Genomic DNA, 21,930 nt, shown 5'->3' with positions numbered 1-21,930 from the left:
CAAACATAGTTATTTAATAACAGAAAGTATTACGGGGTGCCAATAAAGAATAAAGTAATTAAATAAAAATAAAGATAATAAAATAATATAGAAAATAATTGTGGACCAATTAGTGGTATTCCATAATAGACACTAATTTATTCTAAGCAAGCTTCCCTGGCCCACATCTGCTTCCCAGAAATCTTTGAATTATCTTTAATTGATTCTCAAGTAATCTTTGAAACAGAGCCCACTGCCATAAAGTGTTGCATTTAATGCCTTCTGTCTATACGAGAAATTAAAACCAGCATGATGCTGCCACCCTCAGTTTTCCTTACCTCACCTGCTCAGTATCCTTGGCTGTCTCCTGTTCACCAGGGTCCACCCCTTCTTCCCTACATAGCTGCTCCTCAGGATCGCCTCCCATTTTTATCTTTCATCTGCTTTACCTTCTCTTGGAACTGATTTTGCTAATTTTTCCAAAGATGTCTTACAGCTTAAATCTCAGTCCTCTGGGTCTCCCCCACAGTCTAACGACGTGTATCGCTTTACACAACCTAGAGATGCTTCCTTACAGTGCTGCTGTCTCATCAGGCTAGCACCGTGCCTCTCCCTTCCTCCCTTCCCCCACGAGCCCCTCCAGCAGTTTTGCTCACCACCTTCCCTTCCCAGCTCTACCATGAGGGAGACTCACTCATCACCCGTGCCCGTGTACACCAGACCTACCAGCTTCTCTCTCATCTGCATACCCTTAAACTCTTAGGCTTCAGCCAGTACTGACTGCTAGCCCTCCTCAGAAGACGCTTTCCCTTGAGGTAGTGACATTTTCATTTTCTTACTCACCCCCTGTGTCTTAGTCAGGGTTTCTATTCCTGCACAAACATCATGACCAAGAAGCAAGTTGGGGAGGAAAGGGTTTATTCAGCTTACACTTTCATACTGCTGTTCATCACCAAGGAAGTCAGGACTGGAACTCAAGCAGGTCAGGAATCAGGAGCTGATGCAGAGGCCATGGAAGGATGTTACTTACTGGCTTGCTTCCCCTGGCTTGCTCAGCCTGCTCTCTTATAGAACCAAGGCTACCAGCCCAGAGATGGTCCCACCCACAAAGGGCCTTTCCCCCTTGAACACTAATTGAGAAAATGCCTTGCAGTTGTATCTCATGGAGGCATTTCCTCAACTGAAGCTCCTTTCTCTGTGATAACTCCAGCTGTGTCAAGTTGACACAAAACTAGCCAGTACACCCTGCTAATGGCTCTTCCTTGAGATGGAATTCCAAAGCATGTATGTTCTCTAGGGACTGCTTCTAATATCCATGTCAGGGTAGCCAGGAATTTTAGAGTTTGCCAACTCCATCCCTGCTCTGTCCCCACTTACCGGCACACACATCTTCGTGTGCATTTAGGATGGATACTCTTCATTTTCCCTCCAATGGCTTATCCTCAGGAAGTGTGAGAAAGTCTCACGTCGTCATCTGCCTCGATCAGTTCTTCTGATCTCAATATTATTTCTCATGCTTTTCATTCTTGTTGTTTTTGCACTTAGGAGAACTGTGTAATTTCTTTCACTCTCTAGTCATAGCCACTCAGATCACTGGTAATCAGAAGTGAATCAACAGAACCTTGAAGGTTTCTGAAATTCTGCTCTCATGAGTCTATAGCCACACTGAATTAGAATCTTTGGTGATGGTTTCCCATCTGCCGTTGCTTTTAGATGTGTGGTACCCTACAGTTCTGTGTCTGCACTGTGTCTCTGCCCCTCCACTTACACTGTGGGAGGTGCTCTCCTGGTACTCCTTTGCCTTGGGCCTTTCCAGTCATTTACTTAGACTGCTGCCATTGTGGGTGGGGGGCTGCTCTTGCTTCCTCTCATCAGCCTGTTTACTTTCCTGGGAGATAAAGCTCTCTTTCAGTCATGGGTACCTCGTTTTTTGTTTGTTTGTTTTTTGTTTGTTTGTTTGTTTGTTTGTTTGTTTGTTTGTTTCAGAAATGTGAAAGGGCTCTCTCTATGTGATGGACTATCATTCTGCATAGCTGGTCCATTGCTATGAGATTCTTCTCATTACTCACTTCTGTGAGCTTTTAATGGTAGCCAAAAGGAACAACCTACTCAGACTTAGAAATGTGCCTTTCACCTTTTATATGCTATTCTTATTCCTCTAACCTCAATATTGACTTGTTTGCCTGCCTTCAAGGCCAAGACAATAAGCTCCAGTCTTCATCTTCATGAATGCATTCCTAACTCTACTGGAGCCAAGGACCTGTGGGTACATATTCACATAAAAGTATACATACACACAGACACACACAGACACACACACACACATACACACACACACACACATAAAAGTACACATACACACAGCCACACAGAGACGGACAGACTGCCACACAAAGACAGACAGACAAAGAGACAGACAGACAGACACAGAGAGAGAGAGAGAGAGAACACATCTTTGAGAATAAACCAAACAATATCATCTACCTTACTGCTCTAGTACTACATCCCTGTGAACTATTCTAGCCATGACTTGAAATTCACATGAATATTCAAGAGTATGGAGGAAAGAGATGCTGGAATTAAATCTTAAAAAAAAACCAAAAAACAAAATAAGCAAACAAACAAACAAAAAAACACCTCAAAAGATTACATATAACATTGACATACAGAGAAAGAAAAATGTAATAATCTACTATTAGATACAGGTTACTGTGTTTAAATTATTTACTCAATAGCACACAAAAAATTGTCAAAACAAGTATTTATTAGGGTTTTTTTTTGTTCTTTTTGTTATGGTTGTGCAAGTTGGTTAGTATTGGGTTTTTTATGTGTATTTTGCCTGAATGTATGTCTGTGCACGACGTGCATGCCTTGTGCCTGTGAAAGTCGGAAGAGCACACAGGATCCACATGGACTAAGATTATGGGTGGTGGTTAGCTATCATGTGGATGCTAGAATCAAACCTGGATCTTCTAGAAGGATCCAGTAAACCATATCGCCCACCCCAAGGTTTTTTGTTGTTGTTTTTGGTTTGTTTGTTTGTTTGTTTGTTTTTCTATTTTGAGATAGGTCTTGATCCTTGCTGTCCTGGAACACACTATGTAGACCAGAATGGCTAGAAACTTATAGAGATCTTCCTGTCTGTGACTCTCAGATGCTGAGATTAAAGGCATGTACCACCATGCCCAGTGATTTACGACTTTGTTTTGCTTTAATTGAATCCTTCCCATTAAATCATATGCATGGGGTTTGACTTCGGAGGATCTTTCTCAACACAATTGGTTCCCCAGTTTTATTCTCTGAGATTGCTAATAAGAATGAGCAATACGGAATTAGTTCATTCCTTTCGTATAAAAATCCCTGCCCCACCTGTGTATATTGTGCTGTTGGACAATGGCAAGTGTTTATGTAACACAGATACCAGATTGCTTTGTGGTCAGCTGTACATTCCTGAGAACAGTTCTGTATGTGGGTGTGATGTTCATTTTCTGCATTTACAGACATAGTCATTTAACAAGAGAGCATAATCCACCCACACCTTTTGAGCAATGCAGCATTATTTCTAAGGAGAGGCAATCCCCTTGTAATCTAATAGCAAACGGAAGACGAAATGTAATCAATCACACTAAAAAAGAAACAAGGCAGGGGTACAGCGGTGAGCTCCTTCAGTCCCAACGCTCAGGTAGAGGCAGGCAGATCCCTGTGGTAAAGCAGTAAAAGTTTAAAAAGAAGTAAAATTTAAAATTGTGTTTTCTATTAGGATGGCTAAAGTACAAAGTTAAAGGAGCAATGAGTTTGGAGGTAAGCTACCATCCATCCAGTCTGAGGCTCTATCAGAAAATGGTTCTAGGGACTGGCGTATGTGACAACCCACAAACATATTTTCTTGAGCACACAGAGTCATCATTGGTGTTAATGATTATGAGATGTTTTGTTATTTGAGTCAAGACTCTGGCACTGAATTTAAGCCTGTTCAATCCTAATGGCTGTTCTCTGATGTGTACTCAAATCATGGGTCACATTTAACAAGTTATTAGTAGCTGCTACTACTAGTTACTAGTAGTTAATAGTAACCTATTTTCTAAATAATATAAGGCCATCTAGTAGGATTCAAAATGGCAATAGAGTCATTTCTGGTGCTCTGATAGCTGTGTGGAAGGAACTATTACCCTGTGCCCCAGCACATTTTTAAAGGAGTGTCACAGCTCTTTACCTCTGAGAAACTGCTAACAATATTACAAAGCCAGGCTAAGCTTGTCTTTGACTATTGCTTCACCGGTTCCATGCTTGTTTTAGAACTCTGATGTCTAAGAGCATTTGCCACTTTCATTTGGTAAAGCATCCTTCAAAAATGTCTCCGTCAGCTGTTAACGCAAATGCTATTCCCTTGTCCATGATTCCAAGAAAGTTGAGCAGCACAGGAAGACAACCGTGAATTTCACCTTTCCTTAAGAGTCACAGTCATAACCAACACCCCCATCACCACACAGCAGGGCATTAGCTGGCAACTCTAAAGTATGTGGTTCAAATAGAATTACTCTAATAACAGTTTTTGCAAGGTTGATGTGGGTCTGTCTCATATAACTTGGTTATTCTCCTTAGATTCAAAATTATAGCCTGCAAATTGAAAATTATATATAGCTCTTGCAAGGCAAGACCATAATTCTAGGCTTTCACCACTTCTTTTCGGTCCATATAAATCACACCCAAAGCAGGCTTGACAGTGAGCTGTCTTTTAACATCCTTGCGAGCCAAGTCTGCCATTAGCCAAGTCCTGATGCTTAAATTCTCCGTAGACCTTAAGATACTGGGGAATAGACTCACATTCCTTCAACCCTGCAAAATACACTCTCAGCTAGTATTGACTTCTGTCCTGTGGTCCAGGACCTCACCTGCACAGTTCCTCCAATGCCATCCTTCACACCTCTATAAGGATCAGCTCCCTATATTTGAAGGTGCTACGTATAGGCTATGCTATGGATATGATCACTCAGGCTTCCTTTGCCCATGACTGTGGATCATAAGCCACTGATAAGTCTCATTATCAGTATATTTTAAGTGGCATGGAATGGACAGAATGGGATGGTGGCATGACACAGCATAGAATGTATTGAGTGTGAGAAAATAAGCTAGTATTAATGCAGCTATTCTCTCTAGAATTTGCAGTTCACTAATACATTGCTTTCTATGATTTGTGATTGATACAGAGTTTCACCTTCAGGAATTCAGGACAGATCTGACTCCTTCAGAGGTATTCAAATTGGTATACGACTATGGTAATCTTGAATAAAATCGACTGGTTCTGGAAGTAGTCAATGATGGTCACCCCTTTTCTCTCTGTCTTTCCCCAGTTCCATAAAAATTAAGTAATTGGGCTGGCAAGATGGTTTAAGAGGTAAAGGTTCTTGATGCTAAGCCTGAAGACTGAGTTCGGTCTCCAGATTATCCTCTTATTTCACATGGACATGGAAGCATTCAGCTACCTACCCCCAAAATAAATATGTGTAATTTAAATTTAACAAAGCAATCACAGAGATCTGTCGTTGGGGGAAGTCACTGGCAGGCAGCCTCGCCTGCAACCCACAACCATCATTTTTCTACCTTGCCTTCTCTGCACCTTAAAGCCCTCATCACTTTTCCTCTCCTTTCCTTATCCTGAGTGTGTGTGTGTGTGTGTGTGTGTGTGTGTGTGTGTGTGTGTGTGTGTGCGTCTTCTTTTGTCTTTAGGTAGAAGGTGAAGGAAATAAATAGTGGGCAGGGAAACTTAGCTACCAGTTCTCTTTTAACTGCAGCAAAGCTATTTCTACAGAGATGTGAACTAAAATTGGACTCTTACTTATTAATTTACCTATATTTGAGTCCCTTCCTTCGTAAGGAAGGTGCAAGACTATGCACTTGAGAGTGTTTTCATGGACTTTGTACAGAAAAGAATATCACTAGATACAACTATATTTAGATTTTCTGTAGAAAAAGAACTAATAGGTAGTATACATGCATTGATAAATGAAAGATAAGTATGTAGGTAGATAAATGATGAATAAATAGATGATATGTAGATAGATGACAGAAAATAGAGAGATGGCAGATAGATGACTGGAAGACATGAAGATAGACATCTCCAGGGAAAGTGATATAATGTAAAGTGCTAACTTCTTTGATTATGAAGACTGGGAAGTCTCAAAATCAGCACCTACAATCGGAGAGTCTAGATGCCTGTGGTGTTGGTCGAGGACATAAGAATAAAGGATGGGAATTCTGGTCTGATTCTGAAGGTTTGAGAGCCAAGAGCACAGTGAACAGGAAAGACCTATGTACCAGACCACACGGTCAGGCCGAGAAAAGGTACAGCTCTACCCTTTCCTATACCTTTGTGTTCTGTGTAGGCCCTTAGTGAGTTGGTTGATGACCACTCACATCGAGGAAGGCTATCTTCTTTATCCAAAATTCAAATGTCCATCTTTTTCTGAAACATCCTAAAAGACACACCCAAAAGTTAAAGCAGTTATTAAGTCTCTTATCAAGTTAACAAATAAAATCAAGACTTGCATAACTTACATAATAATTTCGTGCTTATAAATGCTATGAAGTTTGAAAAATAAATTCATAAAGAGGAAGAGAGTGTAGAAAAGAAGCTGCTAAATGTTTAGATATTTTTAAATATTTTAAAAGACATAATGATGTTTTAATGAATTCTTTAAGGATTTTGTACAATGAACTATTGATCATACTCATTCACCTTTTTTTTACTCTCCCTAGACCTACCCTGACTCCCCTACCATTCCTCAATTTTTTGTCTTCTTTTTATTTATTTTTATAATTCATCAACTATAATTTGTCCTACTGATATATCCTGGTTATAGGACCATCCACTAGACTGTGGTCAACCACCAGCAACTATACCCTTAAAGAAAACTGACTTTCTTTTCCCAAGAGCCATACATTTTCTACAGTTCTTCATTTATCAGTGGAATCTCAAAATGCAAGCGCACACACACACACACACACACACACACACACACACAGAGAGAGAGAGAGAGAGAGAGAGAGAGAGAGAGAGAGAGAGAGAGAGAGAGAGAGAAATGTGGACTAGCTTGATATTGTGCACATCTTGTGCAGGTCATGGGCAGAATGGTTGCTCCATTCTTCCCTGACCTCAGGCTATTAGAATATTTTTGCCTCCCCCTACCACTAAGGACCGTGAGCCTTGGGGTAGAATATATATGTGTGTGTGTGTGTGTGTGTGTGTGTGTGTTTGTGTGTGTGTGTTTATATGTGGTATATATATGAATATATGTATATGTGGAATTCTCAGTTACAAATGGGGTATATATATATATATGTGTGTGTGTGTGTGTGTGTGTGTGTATACAATAGTATATATATGTGTATGTGTGTATATACTATATATGTGTGTGCCTCATTTGTAACTGAGAATTCCACAGATACTTTGTAATTTGATCAATTTCTTTCTTTATTAACCACCATCCACACTGTACAAAGAAGATGCACTGATGAGGTCTAAGTGCACTGATCTATATGTATAGAGATAGGAATTTAGAAAGCCCTTTGAGCCTACATCTACTTAACAGAACAGTAATCTGTCTATTGTAGGCCTCTGGGCTCCCCAACCATGGGTTATGTGGGTTTGGCCAGACTTATGATGCTGTGCACGCGTGGGTTTCCTCTTGAGGAGCAGACTTGAAGTAGTTGTTTACACCGTAAGATTCATGCCACTACTGCACCCTTGGCCTTTTGTTGCTACAAGAACCTATTTTTAAAGGGGTTGGACAGAACATTTTCAGTCACAGTTTGAATGTGGTAGAGCTTCTTCAAAACACTTAAGATCTTGTTGCAGAAGCACTGAAATGAGAAGGGCGTTCTAATATTAGAACCATGTTTAGGACGTGTGATCAGAGATTGGGGAAACAAGCTGACCAAATGTGGTGAAAGTTGTTTCTATAAATAAAAGCACACCCATGAGTGCTTTTTTAAAAATGTATTCCACATATTGGCCTAATGCTGATTGACCAGTTCTGAGACATAAATGTCTTGCATTTTTAAATAGGCCCATATGCTTCCAGGTATATTTGAAAACATTGGTGAGTGCTTGTGTGTTGTAGAATCAGTGTTAAAACAGGGTAAGAAGTCCACGTGCACACTATAATCTCACCAAAAAGTAAATCAGAAACCAGAAGCATCCTTGTAACCAAATAGCTATTAATTTCAGATTGGGAACCAGGCTTTTGAAACAAGACCTTTTGATACCTTTTTTTCACCCACAATTTACCTATTTTTCTAATTGAAAATTAGTGCCCTGGCAGAGATAACCCCATAGCTATCTTAACTCCCCACCGTTTGATCACCATGCTTCTTGTTCTGGACTGATGAGTCTGTTTTAGTAGCATATTCCTAACTAAAACTCTGGAGGTCAGTGAGGTAAGACTGAAACAAGTACTTTAGAAGCCTGGAAACACGTGATAAACTTCAGCCTCATGAATGAGGTGTTATTTTTATAATGAGGTCATAACTGTTGTCACTGCATGCATAATGGGTGAATTTCAAAAAAAAAAAGTTATGAAAGCAATAGGCTTTCTCCACAAACCACAATTCACTGAAATTACACACATCCTCACCACAACCCAAAACAAACAAAAAATATAAAGAAAGGAAGGAAGAAAGAAAGAAAGAAAGAAAGAAAGGCAGAAAGAAAGAAAGAAAGAAAGGAAGAAAGAAAGAAAGGAAGAAAGAAAAGACAGACATGGGATGCGGCCCATCAGCACTGCCGTGAAGAACGGACTTTCCAGGGACAGCAGCTCTAACACAAACACAACTCTTCCTGCCACTGTGTACAAGTAATTTCTTCCAAGAAACTTTAAAATACTTTGTGTATCACATTAGTATCTTTTGATTTCTTTTTCTTGTAAAACTGCTTCTATTCTTCGGAAATTTCATACATGAGTGCATTGTCTTTAGGTCCTATCCATCACCTCTCCCCACATTCAACTTCTCCTGGATCCTTACAACCCAAGTCCTTAACTTTATATATATATATTACACACATATATTATACATATGTGTTTATTTATAAGCATGTGATGTATATGTGTATATATGTATATATATGTGTCCTCACTTAAGCTTTCTCCCTTTATTCTCTTGGAATTTTCATTCCTCCAATGTAGAACTTTATCTTCATACGTACTTGATTTAACAGTCTTCCCCCTTTTGTAATAATATGCACATCACAGTGTTTTTAATATCCACGTAATTATCATTAAGCATCATTAACTATACAGTTAATTATCACCAGCTGCCACCATGCTATATAACCATCAGTGCTATTAAAATATCCTGAAACTTTTAATTGTCCCAAACAGAAACTCTGTGTCTACTGCAGGGTAGCTCCTTGCTATAGCCCTCCTGGTTCCTGGTAACCTCCCTTCTCTTTTCTGTCTCAGTGATTTGCTTACTACCTGGATGTCAGGGAAATTATTTATCCTTTTGTGTTCATATTATTTCACTCAGCCAAACATTTTACAAAAGGTTCATGTATACTGTAGTGCATAGCAGAATCCCATTCTTTTGTAACCTAGGGTACCTTTGTCTTAACAAAAATACCAGACAAAAAAATGTCATACCTGACAAACATCAACACTTACTTCTTGGGGTTCACAGTGAGAAGTCCCAGACGGTGCTGCCAATGGTCTGGTGTTTGGTAAGGGCCCCACATTGGTTCACAAATAATGGCATCCTCACGGTCTTCACGTGGTGAAAGGAGCAAGGCAGCTTCCTAAAGCCTCGTTGATATATTCTCATCCTTTTCATGACTCCCTGTGAATGCACTGGGTGATATCACAACACACCTAAGTATGTTTGTTTATGGTTAGGGGACATTTGGCTGTTTCAATTGGTTATTGTTACTGACACTCTGTGAACATCGATGTACAAGCAAAGGTTTCTGTCCCCTACTTTCACTTCTTTGGGATAAAGCTAGAGCTGAAATGTGTGGGTCCTGTGGTAATCCTCTGTTTACCTCTTAAGGGCCCAACATATGCTTCCATAGCAACTCCTCATTCCATTCCCATCAGTGGTGCTCACCTGCTCTAGGGTTCCTCTCACTTTCCCCCTTCACTTTCCACTCACAGCTTTCTGATTTCTCCAGAGTAGCTGCCATAGTGAGTATGAAGGATAGTTTTTTTTTTGTAGCCTTGGTTTTTCTCTCTGTGGCTAGTTATGTTGAAATCTTTTGAAATGTTTATCATACATTTGCTTATTTCCTTTAGAGAAACATCTTTCCCAGTCATTCCCACTTTGGAATTGGACTGTTTGGAGACTTTCCTTTGGTTGTTGAGTTGTGGAAATTCTTTGTATCTTGTGCATAACATTGTGTTTTCATAGATTTTCTTGTCCCGTGGACAGAAAAATGTTGTGCTAAGGTCCGTTTTTATTGAGGATATTGAAATCACTCTGTTTGATGCTAACAAAGCCATCTCTCAATATAAGTTATCTCTAATATTACCGTTAAGTGTCTTCTTTGATAAGCATGGCATATAGGCAAGAGATAAGTTCCTGGTCATTTATTATATGCAAAAACCCAGCTTGGTAATTATGAAACTGAAGTTATTTCCATTAAGTGAATGATAACATCCAGCTTACCAAATTAAATTCATGGTAGCATGGTAGCCATTTATCAACATTCTTCTTAACGTCCATCCTCGTTCTCTATTCTCCTTTTGCTGAGTTCCAAAGAATTTAAAACGTACCTCCTCAGATGTACATTAGCAAGAAAGCTGTTAGACTTGAGGTTAAGTACCTCTTGCTTGGGTAGTCTCTTTCTAAGATGCTGTAACTCAATTAAAGACTTGCAATTGTTGCTAAAGAAGTGCCCCCTCCTCCAGTTTTATAGGCTTCAAACCTACAAAATTCAGATGTGCCTCTGGATGTTTCTCCCATCTGAAACCATCTTTTAATTACTGGATGCTTCTCTGCTGGAAATCCAGCTTTGGGTCTGCTGCTAAGTGCAGAGTTATTTACGACAGGCTTTCTTGTGGAGTTTGTACTCTGGAGTGCCAGACTACCACACTTCGTACAGATGGGAATAGGCTGTGAGTCCTTCTGGGCAGCAGGCCCAGCATGCTCTGTTGGCTTTTGCACTAACTACATAGTGCTTGCTTAGCTCTAGGCACTTGGAAGAACATGTCAACAAAATTCTGGAGCTGTACATCCAAATTGTGCAAATAAAATTATGCATGCCCTTTCATGCTCCACAAAGAGCCATGAATGGATATTTGTGTTTGTACAGTGGAAGCAATGAGTGCCATTTGTAGAAATGATGATGAATATTTGAAGCAGCTTCCCAGTCTCACCAGGGCCTTCTGACCCTTTAACTGAGTATGATTTAATTGGGGGAAATTTGGGGGGGTGGGGTTTGAGACAGGGTTTCTCTGTGTAGCTCTGGTTATCCTGGAACTCACTCTGTAGAGCAGGCTCGCCTTGAAATCAGAAATCCACCTGCCTCTGCCTCCCAAGTGCTGGGATTAAAGGCATGTGCCACCACTGCCAGGCAGGAATTTTTTTTTTTATTAAAGTTTAAATCTGACCATATTTTCCCTTGTTTAGTTGCAAGACATTAATAAAAAAAGAATCATCAATATACATAAACCTATTTTATATTATCTAATTTTTCCTGTGAAATTATAATAACTTATGATTTTCTAACAGTGTATCTGAGCAAGATATCAACACAGCCTCCTACTAAGGCATTATATATATATATATATATGATTTTTCTTCCTCTTGCCACTTCTCTTTCTCATTTTCTTCTTTTCTTTTTTCTTTTCTTTTCTCTCCCTCAACAATTCTATCCCAAAGCCACTACTTGGTTTAGAGCAAGGTATGCATGTACCAAACGGTACACAACATTGAACTCAGTCACTGCTATGATCATTTCAGTGGGTAGTAGGGTGCAACATAGAATCCAAAGTGAGTTTAGAAGTGAGTGGGTAAGGATGATAACATTAGAAACTAGGATCAATACAGGTAAGTACATGGGACAGCTAAGTATATTGAGAGTAATGGGGAATGGACCGTTCAATGACAGAGTACACAGTCACAAAATGTGGACAGGGAAGAAGCAGATGTAATGTTTGTGGTGTTGGCAAGTAGAAGTATTGACATAAATCAGGAAATCTCATGACTTAGAGAGATAGGCACCTATAGTTGTCAGTCCTACCAGTGCCACACACTCTACTGTGTCATTTCTCTATAGTAAAATTAAGTCTTGTAATGAACAATTCACGAATTTTAAATTACACATCATGTTGAGTAGCAATTACAGCTTGTGCCATAATGTTCTGTGCAGACTGAGACACAATCATCATATTGTCCAGTGTGTCTACACTGTACATATATCCATAGTGTGTGTACATCCACCCTGTGTACATCCAAACTGCATACATCCACACTGTGTTGCAGGAAATATTTAAAAAATTAGATCTTCTAAACTATCAATGGCTACTCTCGGCCCTGGCAACCCCACACTGTATGTACATTCACAATGTACATGTATCCATACTCTATATGAATCTACACTGTATGTATATCCACACTGTACATATATCCACACTATGTATAATAAACCGCCTGTTTATTAGCCACTTAAGAAGCTATCAGTCAGCTTTCAGGCTGACTGCTCAAGTATCTTGGGTACAGATAACACTTAATGGTAGCCCCAGAAGAGCAAGAATAGTGAAGCTGGCAATGTTAATATGCCAAATAGAAGCCATCAAGTGAAAAGGCAAATATTGTCAACATTATCATAAGCAGGTGACATAAAAAACAGGATACAGTAAACATTTTCAGATATATATATATATATATAAGAACCTGTAGAAGCAATATCATTGAATCATGAAATTAATCTTAAATTACCCTCTACCAAGAGAAAACCTTCACAATCAACAAATATCTTGTATAACAAGAAATTACATTAAACTTGAGAGTCAGTGCATATGCTATTGGGAGCAGGTATGTGTGTGTGTGACAGTTGTTGGCTATTGAGACCCCTTAGGTGTACCAAAAGCAAGTGACTATGTCTACCTGTATGTCATACAGATCATGACATTCAAATTCTCTCCTAAAAGAACCTGGTACCAGAGTAGAGAATGTCTGAAACATCTTGGGCAAGTGTCAATAGAATTGTAGAGAAAGGAAAAGACATGGAAGCCACAAGTAAGGACTCCAGCTATGGGCAACTGAGCATCAAAATAAAATGAATATTAATGAATAATAGTCTTCTAAATGTAGTAGGAATGTCTCAGTCCAAATTATAAAAGTGACTAAACATTTGATAGTGAAAAAAGATATTTATATAGTCTCTAAGGTGTGCCACACAAGACACTTGTTATTTACAAAGGTTTTCCACAGTTAAGAAGGCTAATTTTAATGGAAAATCTAAGTAACCCCATAGCCAAGTGATGAGAGTGAGTATCTTCATTAGCAGGACAAGCTGAGTTCCTAGGTTAAAATATCCATTATCATTTGTGATGTCTACATTTACATCCCAAATGTCAACATGAAAAAAAAATCAAATAAACTCAAATTTTACAGTACTTGTTCTAGTTTCATCCCTGTTCCTATGATAAAATGCCCTAACTAAAGCAACTGCAAGGGAGAAAGAGGTTTTTTGTTTGTTTGTTTGGTTGGTTGGTTTTTGTTTTTTGTTTTTCTCACAGTTAGTTCAAGAGAAAAGAAATCAAGGTGGCTGGAACATATGACAGCTGGTCACCTCACAGCCACATGTATACACTTGTTTGCCTGTGTTCAGTTTGATTTTCCTACTCTTATACAATCCAGGTTCCTTGCCTAGGGAATTGAACCACCAAGAGTGGACTGGGTCTTCTTCACATCAATTAACATTAGCAATCAAGGCAATCCCAGTAGATATGTACACAGGGCAACCCAATATCAATGATCTCTCACTAACAATCTCTTCCCCAGGTGATTCTAAATTGAGTCAAGCTGAAATGTAAAGCTAGCCAGCACAGTACTCTACAAGAAAAACTGCCTGTAATAAATCAAGATGTCAGAGTCAAAGATCTCAACCATTTGGGTTCAAAGGAATACAGAGATGCCAACGATGCAACACTGGCTCTCACTGGACAGAGGAAATTGTTAGAATAACTGAATGGTGTTTGTGAGATCGCTCAGTGTGTAAAAGTGTTTGTCATGCAGGCATGATGGACTGAGTTTGAAACCCAGAACCCACTGTGAAAGGACAAAATCAATTCCTGAAAGTTGTCCTCTGGCTTACACACATGCTGTGGCATGCAGTTGCCCTCACTCAGGCACACAAGCAAAATGCATGCATACATATACACATACATACATACTATATTCAATACATATGTACATACATACATACAAACATACACATACATCCTACATACCATACATATATAATACATACATACATACATACACACAAAAAATTCATTCACACACAAATAATAAATTAAAATTTAAAAATAATAACCAAACGGAACTTGAGGGTGTTTCTGTGTTGCTTTCTTCATTTTTGAAACTGTCTATAAAAGAAAATATCTTTGTAGAAAATACAAAATGTAGTATTTACAGAGTAAAGAAGATGCAGTTGACAACTTCCAGATAAATTTTTAAGACCACAAAGTCCTGTAGCCATACCGACATTACATCTAATGTGCATGTTTGCAGTTGTTTCAGAGCAAAATAAAAAATTTTAATTGCTGAAGTCGTATTTAACTATTCAAATCCCCAGAGTGTGTGAGGATTTTTAAGTGCTGTTCATGGATGATCAGGACTGCCCTGGGGGTTCCTGTGCTAGTCTATCCCCATGCATTTCAATATCATGAAAATATATTTATGTATGGCTGCTTTACGACTTCATTCATTTTCTAAAGTACACGTAGATTGTGGTATCACTATTAAAATCTCTTCTGTAAAGACATCTGAAAACTCTAATAACACTCCCTCACTAAATCAGAGACAAGTGGAAATGACCATGGTCCTGTGACCCAGAATCACTGTTAGAGAAGCTGAAGAGAGAGATAGCTCTGTGGTTGAGAGCACTGCTGCCCTTTCAGGGGACCCGGGTTCAATTCCCAGCATACACCAGTTGACTCACCACTGTCTGTAACTCCAGTTTCAAAGCATCTGACACCCTCTTCTGGCTTCAGCAGGTCATACAAAACATGCAGGCAAACACACATACACAAAAAAATAATAAAAATCAATTTATAGCTCCAGTGGCACAATGGACCCATTGTGCAGGGTACTTAGTATGGAAACCATCAGGACAACTGCACAAGAGCATGATGGGTAGAAAACACGTCCCCTGATGGCAACTGAGTCAGTCACTTCATCTCCACTTGGAACAGTCACAATACATTTTGTTATCTTCTCAAGGAAATAAAAGCTGAGTATCACACAAAGAACTTTAAATGTCATGATTTTAATGCCATGTTGGAGTATGCTTACTGGAGAGCACAGGGCTACCTCAAGAAATTTGGGAATCTTTGTGTTTGTTCCTGTTACTTCCCACACAGTCCAGCAGGTGGTAGCCTAGGCAGGGACAAATGTCTTCCTTCTCCTTCCCCAAGTGGCAAGCAGACCCATTTGAAAACCTGGAACTGTGGCTCTGCACAATGCCTTCCCTCCTCCACACAAGAAAAGGAAGGATTTCAAAGGTTGTTTCCTGGATGGGTATTAGGGTATAGACCATCTTCCCTGAGAAGGAGACCAAACTAATACTGTGTTTACATGTGATTAATCATGCGATATTCTGAACATATTTCCTTGTCTTTGTGATTTTCAGAAATTCCTCTGATTTTATATCTCTTCGCCCTGATTTCTATGACGTGGCTTTGGGGAGGACTGCATATGGCCTACAGACACTTCTGGATGTTGGTTCTCTTTGTCATTTTCAATAGTCTGCAGGTAAGCCAAGCCTTACAGGCAATACACATTTAATGAATGCAAAGCACCAAGTGTCAATGTTCAAAACGTAAGAGTCTACATAAAGTTGAGTTTGTGTGCACAATGGCATACAACATTTTAGAGTAATATGGTAGGAGTTAAATATTTAACATTTGAATGTGGCAGAAATTACAACTTTCTTATCATGTACACATAAAAATGGAAAGTATTTACTAGTTTATTTTCAGCAATATTGAGTAACTGCAAAACTGTGTTTCTTTATGGATAGTTTTTAATCAGACGGTAACGATGGAGAAATAATCCAAATACATGGGGCATGTGTATCTACACATTAGTTCAATTGAACAGTGAATTGATGGTTAAGCAATTTCCTCTTAATGTTTAGATATAAGAAAATTTCAGTGACTAAAAGTTATATTTGACCCCTACTCAAGTCCAATAATGGCAAGTTTAAATTAATTTTAAAAATACGTTTAAGTTTTATAACTGAGGGCTATAGCTATAGCAAAAAAAATGAAAACTGACTTTCAGAGCTTTTGTGAAATGGGAAGATGTTGCATTCTAAAATTATCAAATGAAACAAATGAACACTTTTTTTCTTATTTTCCAACATGAAAAAAAAAAGCCAGACTAAAATAGTTCAATAAAATTACCCAAACTGCTTTTACATAGTCATTATTTGTTCACTGTCTTATAAAATGGATATGTGCATAAATACATATGCTGAGAATCATGCAGCTGAGATATGATTCAGTGGTAGAGCATTTACATAGCACACAGGAGGTCTATGGGTCACTACTTAGTCTTAAAAGCAGAAGAGAAGAGGAGGGGGAGACACTTTCTTTAATCAGAATACAAGGTACATGATGACATTTGATCAAAGTACATTATCTGGTTAGGAAGGGGAAGCCACAAAGTGACCTAAAAGTTTGAATCTAGAGAGTACATGGGCACCTCTGCGTAGGCACAGTGGAAGTACACTGGTACTGTCAATACCTAGAGAAGACCGCCACACCCCTGTAGGACCAATGATTGAAATGAGTAAACCATCAGCTATAAGATATGCCACAGTTGGTGACACTTACACCAAGTATTGTGAAGGCTGAAGGACCATTTCCCTCTGCCTGTACCAGTATGTACTCTAAGTGGAAAGGTAGGACATTAGGCCAACTTTAAATACCTAAGTTCTAGCAGAATTAAGATCAAGGTCCATACTGATAGCTTGCTGTTGTGTGACAAAATTTTCCTGGGGATATGAAACACATCCCAGATAGGGAACCTTGACAGACAAAGGATAGGTACCACCAAAGTCCAATTTGGTGAACCCAATGAGTTTCATTGAGGTCACTTAAAGGATAAAGGTAAGGGGTTATTGACAGGAGCAGAAACAACTCCAAACACAGCTGCATCACCAAGGTCTACTCTAGCATGAGTGACAGATCACAATAGCAGGGATTCTGAAGTACACTGCACAATCTGCAGGTAGCTCAACCAACAGGTAGGAGACTGTTCTCAGGTGCCTCAGCTGCCCTAAACCTCTTTTAAGCAGATCAGCTGGTTTTTGCTTCTTCCTGGAAGCTGGTCTTGTCTGAGAGTCTTCTTAGTAACTGGGCTCTGTTTACACTGGCAGCGAAGGGCCTAGTGAATCTGGTCAGTTTCAGGTACTTCCTGATGCTAATTTTTAGTTGTTTAGTTCCCTGTTTAAGCAGCTCACAAGCAGGGTGGAGTGTTTTGATCTCGGAGAAAACTGTTACACAAGACTTGCACATGTATTTGATTTGGCAGCTTCCCTATGGTACACAGGTATGGTGCAGATCTTTAATATTTGCTGCAGAGCTTTAAAAATTGAAAAACATTGAAAACTTGAACTTCTGACTTACAAGGTATACGCATATGGTGGTGTTTTTCAAGCCCTGAGAAGAAGCCTCTCATGTAGAGTATATGAAGATATTATATGTGGTACGTTTTATTGCTTGTAACTGAATCCATAACACCCCCCTCTGCTTCTTAGACAAATGAAGAATGTGTGGCTGACAACGGGCTATTTCGGGCTGAGAAAGCAGGGTTAGCTGAGGCTGTATACAAGAAGAGTGGTTAGTATTGTCTAGATGAAGAAAATGGTTTATGGGATGAAAAGAGGAGACAGAAAGTGCAGGTTGACACAAATACCAGCTCCCCGTGCCCTTGAGATGCTCAGCATCAGCCTAACCAAATATGAAGTCTTGGGTGTTTTGGTTGTTTTGCCTTGATGGATTTTATTGTCAATTTTAATCTTTTTCTCCTTTTAGATGTGGTGGCTGTTATGGGAAATATTAAAAAAAGAACCTGCATGTTTCCGCACTTGTGCCTCTGCCTTGGCAGCCTGGCTGGCCATGCACTGACAAGCAATGGCCAAACTGTTTTATTTCATGGAAACTCTCTGGCCTGGAGTTCCTGAAATATCTCCACCCAGCTCACTAGGTTCCCGCTTTCATGTAGTTACCATGCCAGCCCCGTGCTTCAAATCCTTCGTGGTGCACATCAGGCAAACTCGTGCTCTGCCACCATATCTTTCTCTCTTGAGCCTAGGCAAGCAGCCATGTGAAGGAAAACACAACAAAAACTTAGTTCAGAAACAATGGCAACTCAGACTCTGGGTGCAACAACTAAGACCTAATCTTGAAAGCCTTATTAAAATCTGATTGCTCCGAGGGCGAATCCTTGAGGATCCGTCCTGATAAGGGGAAACTCTAGCAGCTACATCTTACCCATATGCTGTCCCTGTTCCAAAAGGGCCTTACTCTCTCCTGCTTCCTCTCTTCCACTGTTCATCCAGAAAGCCCCGCCTACTTGCCCAGTGATTGGCTCCTTTATTCATTAGGGGATTGGCTCACAAGAAGGCACCTGAGTACTTGACTCATTCCTAGTTCTAGACAGCATCTCCTGGAAGAGCAGAATTAACATAAAAATACAAGCAGCACAGAGCCGTTCATAACAGGTAGCATGTTCATATGTCTGTGCTTACCCTTTCAGAGAATGACGGGAACTGTTTAGAGTACTGAAAAGAGCCACACTGAGCAGGCAGGCTGCTGTCACCAGAACTATGAGTATTAGGACAGTGCTGAGGTGGGGGGGCAGTGACGGGTTTTAGAACTGTTGAGTTTTCTTCAGTGATTGAGTATGAGAATATAGAGGGCAGGGGAGGGGCATCATTGAGAAATGCCTGACTTGACTGGTAGGTGCCTCCCTGTGATGATGTGGAGACATCAGCTCTGAGAAGATGCAGAACTGGTGAGGTTTTAGAGACACAGGTAATTACAGCAAAGTTTTTGACTGGGTGTGTGGAGTTGCTAGTGGAAGGAAGCACAGCAGAGAACCAGGCTACGAGTTTGGAGTCTATAGAATAAAAGAGCTTAAACAAGAAGTGGTACCTACTCCATGGCTGTGAAAAAGACAACAGGAAGAGAACATAGAAGCAGTGTGACTTCATAGGTGGCTCCATACCCTGTCTGCATTCAGGGTCCATCCATTGTGTGAAGGGGACTCTCAATAGGTAGAACATTTGGCCTCACTGCTGGAGTTGCTGTTACAATATCTGAGTGCACTTGGAAAATTTACATGTCTGAAACGTTTTTGAGTGATCCAGAATTTATGGTTTAAAGGTTTTAATGGAGAAAGTTAAAAAAAAAAAAAAACACAAAACAAAAAGATTATAGTTTGAGATGAGGCTGGTTCACACAGAAAATATTGAGCTTTGTGGAAAGAACCAGAAAGGGAAAGGCTGACAACCCAAAACAGGCCCTTGTATAAGATCAGACTGAGGCATGAAGAGCAGAACAGAGGGATTCTCTGAGAAGCCCTGCTAGCTGGAGAAAACTCAGTGGCAGAGAGACTGCTGCAGCTGAGAGACAGGACTTGTAACATTCTGTATTCTCTACCTGGGCAGCAAGGCCATTGTGTGGAGAAGTTCAAAGCCTGTGGAGTTATAGGCAGTTGTGAGCCACCCAGTAGGGATGCTGGGAACTGAACTCAGACCCTGTATGGGCTCTTAACCTGTGAGTCATCCCTCCATCATGAGTTTGTCATTTGTTAGTGGATCCATGCTACTATTTATAGATCTGCTTTCTTAAATGACTTAAGCCAAAGTACTTCCAAATTTGTTTAACAATGAGGGAAATAATTACCAAGCTAATTCGTGGCTGGGAGGCATAAGTAGAACCTCATCAATCATTAAAATGCTGAAATATTACTGTAAAAACCCACTGAATCTATTCCATGCTTCCATACATCTCATAAACATCTCCAGATTTCAGCCACAAGAAGGCTAATGCGTAAGCTAGTCTGGGAACCCCGTGATGCTTCTCCTGACAAGACACTGCACCACTTGGCTTGGACAATGCCCACACCTTAGTTATCACTAAATATTGCAAGTTACTGCAGCTACTGGCTTCTACAATATGGTTCTGTCTAATGAGAACCAGTCAGAATCAGTCTGATATATACCATTTATTTAAGGTTTTCTTCTATGTTTCTTGCACTGTCTAAATTTCACTGGATGGGGGAAAATTAACTAATAGACTACAAAATCAAATGCTTCATTCTCCATTTGGAATTCCCACTTAGCATCCAGGGTAGTTCACTGCAGGTGTCTGCTTAGATACAATACACATTTAGTCATAGCTGTTTTCTTTGGAGGATAAACAGCTCTTGGGAAATGAGCATTGTTAAAATAAAAATAATCAGTTACAGAGAACTAATTGTTTCAAGGCACTCCCTTCACCAGTGCCTTCCAAAAGCCAAAAAGCCAACAGTAATAAGACATGTCACTTTGTTTCCATTAGAGACTTAGCACATGAACTATTCATGAAGAGTGAAAAAGCAGCCTTCCCAGAAAACCCTGGGATAAACATGTAGAAGCCAGGGAGACTGGGACTCTTTACTGATTTATCCCAGAGCTATGTTAAGTTCACCCAGGGAGGGGCAAAAGAAAGAACTACATTTGTTTTGTAGAGTAAGATTTAGAGAGTCTAATGAATGCCTGATGCACTCTTCATAGCTACCTGAAGGTCACCGTAACTTTTCAAATAAATAAACAGAAGCTGAGAGGAGCAGGTGTATGTTAACATTCCTCCCTTACTCCTCACCACACTCTCCAGGGTTTGACACCATATGGTGTGGTGAAATGTCTGTTTATGGGAACTTCTTCTTCCTTTTGACAATGAACGACACCTCTCAGAGAGCACCAGGGTTTACTCTCTGGCTGGAACTTGGTTTTCCCAGCATGAGCGTTTGTGTCTGATCTGCCAGCAAGAACTTCCAGTGGTGTAGTAGGATCTGGGTCACCTGTGGTCACATAGACTGTCCTTCCTGAAACGAGGGCCTCATGCCTCTACCCATCTCCATCCTCTGCTTTCGTTTCTTTGTTCTTGCCTTTTTAATCCTTGGTCCTCTATATGCACTGTTTAAATTGACTAAAAGTGTAGCATGGTCCATGAGTGTTTACCTGAAAAAGCACCTAGCATACTGGGACACCCCAAACCGAAAGCCTACCAGATTTGCAGTAACCAAGATGCAAATGTCTCTTTTAAAACTGGTTTGTTTGTTTGTTTGGTTGGTTGGTTGGTTGGTTGGTTGGCTTTGTTGTTGTTTGGGGTTTTCTTTTGTTTGTATGTTTTGGTTTTTTTTTAAAGCAGAACAAACAATAATGACTGGTTTATATGTAGTCAGTCAGATTCTTTAACTTATTTTTTAAATATTTATTTACTTTATTTATATGAGTACACTGTAGCTGTCTTCAGACACCAAAAGAGGGCATCGGATCCTACTATAGATGGTTGTGAGGCACCATGTGATTGCTGGGAATTGAACTCAGGACCTCTGGAAGAGCAGTCAGTGTTCTGAACTGCTGAGCCATCTCTCCATCTCTCTTTTTCTTATTTTTAATAAATACATGTCTAAAATTCTATTATTTTTATATTGTTCAAATTCTAGTGTGGGGAA

The 21,930-nt window shown here is 39.7% G+C and overlaps 1 protein-coding gene across 8 annotated transcripts in view; it reads left to right on the top strand.

The window, feature by feature from the left end:
- The window catches only part of Adgrv1 (adhesion G protein-coupled receptor V1), a 538,324-nt gene that overhangs the window by 462,286 nt on the left and 54,108 nt on the right, over window positions 1–21,930 (top strand). For all 8 annotated transcript variants that reach the window (XR_001780748.2, XM_017315364.1, XM_017315363.1 and 5 more), the window contains one exon: window positions 15,830–15,951. Coding sequence is in view for 7 of the 8 variants with exons in the window: in XM_017315364.1 (XP_017170853.1) it covers window positions 15,830–15,951 (122 nt within the window). In the remaining variant the exon portion in view is untranslated. The remainder of the gene's footprint in view (window positions 1–15,829; window positions 15,952–21,930) is intronic.

This window comes from Mus musculus, chromosome 13 (genome assembly GCF_000001635.26).
Source record: "Mus musculus strain C57BL/6J chromosome 13, GRCm38.p6 C57BL/6J".
Classification (NCBI taxonomy): domain Eukaryota; kingdom Metazoa; phylum Chordata; class Mammalia; order Rodentia; family Muridae; genus Mus; species Mus musculus.
This window is presented reverse-complemented; position numbering and strand designations above follow the sequence as displayed.